This window comes from Trachemys scripta, chromosome 5 (genome assembly GCF_013100865.1).
Source record: "Trachemys scripta elegans isolate TJP31775 chromosome 5, CAS_Tse_1.0, whole genome shotgun sequence".
NCBI lineage: Eukaryota > Metazoa > Chordata > Testudines > Emydidae > Trachemys > Trachemys scripta.
This window is the reverse complement of record NC_048302.1, coordinates 79,197,716-79,207,992: the sequence shown is the minus strand read 5'-3', so window position 1 is coordinate 79,207,992 and position 10,277 is coordinate 79,197,716. Positions and strand designations below refer to the sequence as shown.

The window sequence follows — 10,277 nt, the reverse complement described above, 5'->3', positions numbered from 1 at the left end:
TTCTTTGTTTTTGAATGAGACACAAATAAACTATAATATCAGGGTACACTAGGCACTTTTGAGTGTTCCTATAGCAATTCTTTTCTCTGAAAAAACTAACAAAATGGGCTTAGTCTTAATCATCCCAGCTGCTTAGATTGAATTTGGTATGGGGAATTTGTCAGTTTTGTATGTCACTCCTTCTGTAAATTGTAAGAAGTAAAATATTTAACATGAATTATATGTATGTTCATCATTGCATAAGCTTCTTAGAGCATTTTATGTTGGTTTATTATCCAGCAACTGTAAAGGACACTGAGAGAAATTGGCTGTTTATCAGTTTAGCTAGTGAAACAGGAGTGCAAAAATGCATCAAATGTGAGCTTTGTGATTCTTTCTTTCTTTTTCACTCATGGATGATTATTTTTAAAACCAGGTTTATTGGCAAGTCATGGGTAATAATCTGTCAGGCAGTTTAAATGTAATTCCTTTTTTATCCTAAAGGGAATTTTTCCTCATGATGGCCACCTTCTCAGTAGTACCTCTCCATATAACTTCCCTTCATTCATTGATGAAGGAAACTACGTTCGGCTTAGACTTCTCGGAGATTGTTACGGATTTTTTTTTTTTTTTTAAACTTGAAATCTTCAGCTATGATGTCTGTTGTCCTGGGTCATTGGTTGAAAATCCTTTTGCCTTGGGATATTTATAGTAATAGTCCCACTTCAAACTTTCACCTCATTTTCAGTGTTCTTTACTAGACAGTGAAAGACTATCTCCTCAGACGATCTTCCCCATTTTCCTTTTGGAAGAAGGCTGTTTTTTTCTCTCAAAAGCCGATTCTTTCCCCATTCCTTTTAATAATGTGAGAAACCACTTGCCAAATGTTTCCTGTCTCCTTGTTCTCAAATTATGAATTAAAGGTAAAGTGCCTGAGACAGGTACTTCTCTCCCACTACCATTTTGTTTATATATAGCATAAAGGTGAGTACTGTAATAATTTTAGACTTTTTTCTGCAGGAGTGTGGAGTATCTGAAACTTAAATTGTATGCACAGTGCATTTGGCTTCAACAGAAGCCAAAACAACATTTTTTGTTTGGTGCCTATGCAGAACTCTCAGCACTTCCCAAAATTATGAATATGCTGCTTGAAGTGTGAATATTTTCAAGACAGTATCTTCAGTCTTTCCTGTTAATACTCTCTGGCAAAAACTGAAGACCTTCTATCTGACCATTTGGGAAACAAGTGCTGCTTATAAACTATAGGGTCAAGCAAATTAAAATGTACAAATACAGGAAAGCTGCTCTCTGCTTCCAGACTTATTTGAGAATGTCAATCAACTTTCATTTTGAATAAAATGTCCTCATTTCTAGTTTAAAGCTTGAAAATATGACAAGTGTAACCAAAACAGAGATGGTTGTCTGAGTCTGCAGCCAGGCTCCAGCCAAGGGGGGATTAGCGAACACTAGAGCAGAGGAGGAAGCCCCCTTGTTGACATGAGCCATAGTGGATCAGGTCTTCATTGCTCTGGACACAAGATGGGGACTGGTGGTCCAGGGGTGTTTGTATGCTCAAGTGGGTGCTGTAGGATTGGCTCACTGTTAGTGGGGTGCAGATATCCCTCTGTTCTGTTTCTCCCCACTGGCTTTTTAGGTCCAGAGGCAAGATTTGAGAAAAGAAGTGGTGGTAGGTTAAGCATCACCCACTTGTGCAACTAGCATGAGATAGGATCTATAAGGTGTAACCATCAGCAGAGTTATGGCAATAATGAAGTGCAGGTCCAGTTTTTCCTAATATTGGCCTGTGGGAACGAGACTCAAAGCTGTGTTTCATTTTGAATTTTAAAGAAGTTTAAAAAGCTGAAGTGCAGCTCTGAAATAAGTTTTAATGTGCACAGTTCCTTATTAAGAATAAATCTCAGCAAGGGACAAAGACATTTTGTTTTGAAATCAAGGGAGATTCTTCAGAAATTAGAAAGGGGGGGAAAAAAGCATCAGTTCTGTTTTTCAGCAGATAAATAGCAAAATCTTGAACATGTAGGGCACAGTTAAGAATATGCCCAACCTTGAGTGTATTAGTTCCAAAAGCATGGTGAGCATTTTCAAGCAAGCATCATAGCAACAGCTAATAACACAACTTCTGTAGACAGCAAGTGCTATTTATAAACTAAAGTGATTTCTAACTCCTTCAGCGTGACCAAAACCTGTGGGTGGTCAGTCAAAATACACTAAGTGGCCAAAAGTTTGTTGAACATTAAATGTCAAAGAGTAATCCTTAACAGTTTGGGAATTTGTGATGAGTAAATATACAGGACAGTTCAGTACAGATGCAGTTGGTGATTCTGACTGAAAATAGGAAAAGCATTTCTTATTAGGGTTCATGGATGCAGAAGAATAAGGTGACTTACTCCAGGTCACACAATGAGCACACTACCGTACTTTGGGCATTTCCCTCCTAAATGTAAACTACAGCTTCCCCAAGATTAATTAGGTCTGTACCAAACAAACCTACCTAAAAATCTAGAGAGAGAGAGTGAGTGTACACACACACACCTGTTATTACAAAAAGGTATCCATGTTATAGCTTTGTAGCATAGCAAGTTCTAGCAGACTTTTTTGCATTTAATTTCACACTAAAAGGTGTATTGAACATTGTATTTAGCATCCCACTTTTAAGATGTGAAAAAGTACAAAGCAAGTATGCCAGTCTTTTTGCCTCACTTGGCAGTTAAAAAGAGCCCTCTGTCTGGAAAGTCTAATCGTGATCTTGCTAGATGGCTATATCAGACAGTGCATTTGGATCACTAGAATATGCATGAGGTACATAGTCTTAAATTATTAGTCCTTGCCCAGGCACTTATTTTCAAATGCAGAACACAGCTTATTCTCATTGAGCATTATCTCTATACCATATCTGCAGTTTCAATTCAGCACCTACAAATTCTAAGATTCTTAATAACTCAGATTTCTCCACCACCACTTCCATCTGGCAGTCTATCTCCCCCCCTCCCCCCCCTGCAAAAGTGTTACAATTAGTTGAGAATAATCCTGAGAGAACTCCATTTCAGGGTAAATTTTCAGGAAAATTATAAGCTACTGAAACTAGTGACTTAAGTTGTCACTATCTCCACAATTACTACAGCTCTACTAGCTAGGTGTTTTAGGGTTAAAATCATACCAATGCTTCATCCTAAAACAGGTTTTTTTTACTATTAATAATAATGCATGTGGATATTACTATCTGAAGTGTACTTGTGTACTAAAATACAGAGTACATGCATAACACTTATTGCAAGCATGGATCATTTAAAAAAAATGGAGCAGTATTGGAAACCTAACAGGAGAGAAAGTAACTGAATAGGATTAGCACACAATTTTTTTTTTTCCTGTTTTGGTTCAATTGAACATTAAGTATAATCCAACAGACAACTAATAATTTTGCTTTTTGTAAAGACATGTATGGCACTTAATCTTGAACAGAGAATTTCAGTCTTTCAAAGTTTGTTGGAATATTAGGAGGAATTTAGGACCTCATTTACCTTAAGGGAGGGCTTATTCAGGGAGACAGCAGTGGTTGAGAACCTATTTCCTGGTGCTTACAGATAGTAAGCAAGTATATTTGTAAACATGCTTTTTTCCACTTTAATATCAGATTTTTAAGAAGTCCAGCCTAATAAGAGAAGCATGCTCTTCATCCATGTGTTTTGAATGCCCTGATGCTGTTGGGTAGTTAGAGACATTCACTTTAATACAAATAAGTACTTGATCTTGACTTGGTTTCTTTAAAAACTAATAATGTGAACTCTTAATAGCTAGCATGTAAGCCACCAAATCATCAAGAAATGCACTCTAGTCATAGGAATAAGTATATTAGTGATCTTGTGCAGATATTTAATGTATAAACAGGTTCCAATATAAGTATCTGAGGACTTTTCTTTCAAAATTTAACTATGATCCAATGGACAACCATTAAACAATTATGCATCCTTCTCTGAACTGGATTTGCCCCATGACAGCCATCTCAATTTCCCTAGGAAATATTTTGTTGTCCATTAAACCACAAGTAGTATATTACACAATTGAACAGAATAATTTTATTTACTTTAGACAAATTTCTTGATCTCATCATACAATACTAATACGAAAGCACCGCCCATGCCTCTCAACACATTGGACCAGGCGCCTTTGAAGAAAGCTTTGCCTCCTTCATCTTTAGCTATCTTCTTCCAACAATCAATTGTGCCCTTGTACATAATATCAGCTGTGGAGACAAGAAGGTACACCTGAGAAACTCTTGAATCATACAGGCAGTTCAATCAATCAGAAGTGTGCTCCCTAGAGGATTTTAAATTAATAAATATATTTAAAACAAAACAGCTCTAGCAAAGTACTTCACAACAATCTGAAAGACCAATCAAATATAGTGAGGACCAATTTATTCCAATATATTATTTTAGTAGAAAGGCCATGGATTTTCCTGTAGAATATATAATGCCTTAAATTTCAACCATGTCCTGCTGGGGAGATAATCTCTGCAGCTAGGCCACTGCAGGTGAAGACTTGTTCTTACCTCCCTTTCGGCCAGACTGCATCATCATCCTACGTCGGACTGTGTCAAAAGGGTAGGACACCAGCCCCGCTACAGCGGTGACTGACTGGGCAATCATCCAACTCACTACGATGTGCACGTTCTTGGGATCAGGCATCATACCTGTCATCAAGAGTAAATCAATGTGAGTACAAAGGGGTGGAGAGAGGAAGAGAGAGAGAGAGAGAGAGAATCATTCCTACCCCAGACTCCATTAATTCACAGAGCCTGATCAATGGTAAGTCGAGGGGACTTTTCCCCACAGCCAATTCCATCAGCCACATCTTGCTCAGCATCATCCAGTCTTCACTCAGTCCAGCCATTTAAAAGTCAATGAAGAGTTAGCTTTTAGAACATTTAGCCTTGACCATAACAGCTTCCTTGCAGAACTGCACTACAGTAGCAGGATTTAAATTTCTTATAACCTAATTCAATAACAAAACACACACAAAAATTGACCATGCTGGAAAGAGAGTGAAGTTACAAACTTAGTTTTAGGAGGCTCTGAGTTTGCAAAAACAAGAAACAAAAGCCTGACATGAGGGAATCAGCCAAAACGGACAGGATGGAATTTCAAAAGTGTGCTGTAATATTTATAATCTATTATATAAATGTAAACAAAGCTGCAGTTTAAGTCCTGAAAGCCAATGCCCAAGGCAGGGTGCACTGGAGCAGACCATCCTTATATTTGTTGGATTCTCTCTCAGTAATCACAGCTCCCTCCTCCTCCACTTACCCTTGGCTGTGTCATAGACCCCAAAATAGGCTGCTCTATAGATAATGATGCCCTGGACTGACACGTTGAATCCTTGGTAGAGCCCTCTGAGGCCATCAGATTTGAAGATCTTGCCAATGCAGTTGCCCAGCCCTGTGAACTGCCTCTCACTCATTCCTTTGCCCACGTCAGCAGCCAGCCTGGTTCTGGCAAAATCCAGAGGGTAAACGAAGCAGAGGGAGGTGGCTCCTGCAGCACCTCCAGAGGCCAGGTTCCCTGCGAAGTAGCGCCAAAACTGCTTGTGCCGGTCCACTCCCCCCAAGAAGATCTGCTTGTACTTGTCCTTAAAAGCAAAGTTGAGGGCCTGGGTGGGGAAGTAACGGATGACATTGGCCAGGTTGCCTCTCCAGAACGAAATGATGCCCTGTTCCTTGGGTATCCTCACCACGCAGTCCATGATTCCCTTGTACTGCTTGTCAACTGTGATCTGTTGGCTGGCATGCTGGACCTGTTAAGTGAGAGAGAGAAGGGCACAGAGACGAGATTGCAACAGTTACTTTGAACAATGTATCAAACAAACCCCAATTTGTCAAAGTTAAGAAACAGGGAATAAAATAAGACAGTAAATATCATAATGCCACTATATAAACCCATGGTACACAAACACCTTGAATACCACATTCAGTTCTGGGTGGTCCATCTCAAAAAAAGATAAGATTAGAATTGCAAAAGGTACAGAGAAGTGCAATAAAAATTATTAGGGGTGTGGAACAGACTTTGACTCCCTCAGGGAACAGATGGGCAGGATCCCCTGGGAGAATAACATGAAGGGCAAAGGGGTCCAGGAGAGCTGGCTGTATTTTAAAGAATCCTTATTGCGGTTGCAGGAACAAACCATCCCGATGTGTAGAAAGAATAGTAAATATGGCAGGCGACCAGCTTGGCTAAACAGTGAAATCCTTGCTGATCTTAAACGCAAAAAAGAAGGTTACAAGAAGTGGAAGATTGGACAAATGACCAGGGAGGAGTATAAAAATATTGCTCAGGCATGCAGGAGTGAAATCAGGAAAGTCAAATCACACTTGGAGTTGCAGTTAGCAAGAGATGTTAAGAGTAACAAGAAGGGTTTCTTCAGGTATGTTAGCAACAAGAAGAAAAATCAAGGAAAGTGTGGGCCCCTTACTGAATGAGGGAGGCAACCGAGTGACTGAGGATGTGGAAAAAACTCAGTGTACTCAATGCTTTTTTTGCCTCTGTCTTCACGAACAAGGTCAGCTCCCAGATTGCTGCACTGGGCAGTACAGTATGGGGAGAAGGCGACCAGCCCTCTGTGGAGAAAGAAGTGGTTCGGGACTATTTAGAAAAACAGGACGTGCACAAGTCCATGGGGCCGGATGCGCTGCATCCAAGGGTGCTAAAGGAGTTGGCGGGTGAGATTGCAGAGCCATTAGCCATTATTTTTTGAAAACTCATGGCGATCGGGGGAGGTCCCAGATGACTGGAAAAAGGCTAATGTAGTGCCCATTTTTAAAAAAGGGAAGAAGGAGGATCCGGGGAACTACAGGCCAGTCAGCCTCACCTCAGTCCCTGGAAAAATCATGGAGCAGGTCCTCAAGGAATCAATTCTGAAGCACTTAGAGGAGAGGAAAATGATCAGGAACAGTCAGCATGGATTCACAAAGGGGAAGTCGTGCCTGACTAACCTAATTGCCTTCTATGGTGAGATAACTGGCTCTGTGGATGAGGGGAAAGCAGTGGATGTGTTATTCCTTGACTTTAGCAAAGCTTTTGATACAGTCTCCCACAGTATTCTTGCCACCAAGTTAAAGAAGTATGGGCTAGATGAATGGACTGTAAGGTGGATAGAAAGCTGGCTAGATCGTCGGGCTCAACGGGTAGTGATCAATGGCTCCATGTCTAGTTGGCAGCCAGTTTCAAGCGGAGTGCCCGAAGGGTCGGTCCTGGGGCCAGTTTTGTTCAATATCTTTATTAATGAACTGGAGGATGGTGTGGACTGCACTCTCAGCAAGTTTGCAGATGACACTAAACTAGGAGGCGTGGTAGATACACTAGAGGGTAGGGATCAGATACAGAGGGACCTAGACAAATTAGAGGATTGGGCCAAAAGAAACCTGATGAGGTTCGACAAGGACAAGTGCAGAGTCCTGCACTTAGGACGGAAGAATCCCATGCACTGCTACAGACTAGGGACCAAATGGCTAGGTAGCAGTTCTGCAGAAAAGGACCTAGGGGTCACAGTGGACGAGAAGCTGGATATGAGTCAGTGTGCTCTTGTTGCCAAGAAGGCTAATGGCATTTTGGGCTGTATAAGTAGGGGCATTGCTAGCAGATTGAGGAACGGGATCGTTCCCCTTTATTCGACATTGGTGAGGCCTCATCTGGAATACTGTGTCCAGTTTTGGGCCCCACACTACAAGAAGGATGTGGAAAAATTGGAAAGAGTCCAATGGAGGGCAACAAAAATGATTAGGGGTCTGGAGCACATGACTTATGAGGAGAGGCTGAGGGAACTGGGATTGTTTAGTCTCCAGAAGAGAAGAATGAGGGGGGATTTGATAGCAGCCTTCAACTACCTGAAGGGGGGTTCCAAAGAGGATGGAGCTCGGCTGTTCTCAGTGGTGGCAGATGACAGAACAAGAAGCAATGGTCTCAAGTTGCAGTGGGGGAGGTCCAGGTTGGATATTAGGAAAAACTATTTCACTAGGAGGGTGGTGAAACACTGGAATGCGTTACCTAGGGAGGTGGTGGAGTCTCCTTCCTTGGAGGTTTAAGGCCCGGCTTGACAAAGCCCTGGCTGCGATGATTTAGTTAGGAATTGGTCCTGCTTTGAGCAGGGGGTTGGACTAGATGACCTCCTGAGGTCCCTTCCAACCCTGATATTCTATGATTCTATGAACAGCTTCCATATGAGGAGAAATTATAGAGACTGGGACTGTTCAGCTTGGCAAAGGGGGGATATGGTAGAGGTCTATAAAATCATGAATGGCATGGAGAAAGCGAACAAGGAAGTGTTATTTACCCCTTTGCATAACACTAGTACCAGGGGGTCACCCAGTAAATTGACTAGGCAGCAGGTTTAAGAAAAGCATAAGGAAGAACTTCTTCACACAACACAGGCTACCTGTGGAACTCTTGGCCTTCACAACACCCCTGTAGCAACAAGTTCAAAAAAGAACTAGATAAGTTCATGGAGGATATGTCCATCAATAGCTATTAGCCAAGATGTTTAGGGACATAACCCCATGGTCTGGTGTCCCTAGCCTCTGACTGCCAGAAGCTGGGACTGGACAACAGGGGATGGATCACTCAATAATTCCCCTGTTCTGTTCATTCCCTCTCCGGCATCTGGCATCAGCCACTGTTGGAAGACAGGATACTGGGCTAACTGGACCATTGGTCTGATCCAGTATGGCCATTCTTATGTTCTTAGAAAATTCTACTTCTCACCAGGAGATCTATCATCTTTCATCTACTCTGGAAGATTACATGGAGCCTTTTTTCATAACCTTACCATTCAACATAATAGCCTGTACCTGTTTTATGCAATCGTAATCCAGTTTCTTTAAGACCATTACATTATTAGGTCAAAGGGAAACTGCCTACAGGAGGAGACACCTGAAGGGCATTTGCAGGAGGATCCTGAAACTTTAACAGAAAGACATCTTCCAGAAAGCTCATCCAATTGCACAGAAGTATGTTAGTCTCATACAAGTGTACAGCCTTGCTTTAGAGTTTCACATTTCCATTTTACTTAGCAAGTCAGATAGTAAGTGCACTCTTAGCATATTTGGGTCTCCGGTCTTATCGTCCAGCCAACAAGCCCCTGAAAACGATGTTGACCATTGAAGTTTAATTTGTAATGAATGAGGTGCCAGAGCTAAAGCAAATTTTTTTTAACACTTTCATAACGGAGAGGGCAAGCCCAGAGCTGCTGGGGACATGAACTTCCAAGCCCTGGCACAAATTAAGCACTGATTTGAGGCCACTTCCACCCCCCGTGCTCAGTATCCCCATGTATCCCGGCTATAAACAGAGCCAGGGGAAAGAAGCGGTGCTGCTCTTGCGTAACCAGAGTTCCCGAAGCCAGTTGCCATATTTAGGCACTTCAGGCTTCTGCCCATATGACACTAGGATTCCTGCACCGCTTCCAAGTCAAACTTCACACTCCTACCCCCCAGGGAAGGAAGACTCCTTGCAAGAGCCCAGGGCAATACACAGCATCCTTTTGTAGATTACCACCCAGTGCACTGAACCTCATCATGCCCCCAGCCCCTTTAGATTTGCTCTCTGGACAATCACGAGCCGAGACTGATAAGAGACAACCTGTTGCTAAATTTCCACTCACACATTCGCTAGCAGCGTTTACAGTTACATGGTGCCTTTAAAGCAAAGAGAGCCATGCACGCTAGCGACAAGCAAAGTCAATCGGGCCGTTTGCTCTACCAAAGTCCATAGACTGGGGCTTGAACGAAATCGTCCCGCTCCTTACCTGCAGCAGCAATTTAACTCTTTCTATGGGAGCGACAGCTGTCTTGGAAATAGCAGCAGCAACCCCGCCAGCCAGGAAGTCCTTAAGGAAGCTGATCGCTTGGTTACTCATGTTGGAACTCGCTCAGACAAACCCCAAAGAGCCTCCCTGTAAAAGCAGATGCTGCCGCGCACCTCCCCACCCAGTTGCCCCAGCCAGCCTCTTGCGCCGCGCTCCAAAGGGAGAAGCGCGTCTCTCCTACTTATAGCCCCTCTGCTTCTCGCGATAAGAGGAGGGTCCCCCGGGGCACACACATTGGCTAGGAACCCCCCAGTCATCAGAGGGCACAGGGGCAAAGCCGCCATGCTGTTCCAGAGAGTCCGCCGGGGTGGTGCGGCTGCCCTGTGCTAGGGACGTTTAAAGGGCAAATTAAAGTTATCTGCTCCCTGCTGGAGAACGCTATGTCAGAGCATGTGCCTGCTGTATTAATAGCACAGTGGAGACAC

General features: G+C 42.7%; 1 protein-coding gene across 1 annotated transcript; it reads right to left on the bottom strand.

Annotated features, from left to right (window-relative positions):
* Positions 1-3,853: 3,853 nt before the first annotated feature.
* SLC25A4 (solute carrier family 25 member 4) lies at positions 3,854-10,018 on the bottom strand. The gene is made up of 4 exons (XM_034770699.1): positions 9,793-10,018; positions 5,304-5,790; positions 4,550-4,690; positions 3,854-4,240 (listed from the first exon to the last, which is right to left on the bottom strand). The coding sequence occupies exons 1-4, from the start codon at positions 9,901-9,903 to the stop codon at positions 4,083-4,085; spliced, it is 897 nt and encodes a 298-aa protein (XP_034626590.1). The 5' UTR covers positions 9,904-10,018; the 3' UTR covers positions 3,854-4,082.
* Between the last annotated feature and the right edge of the window lie 259 nt (positions 10,019-10,277).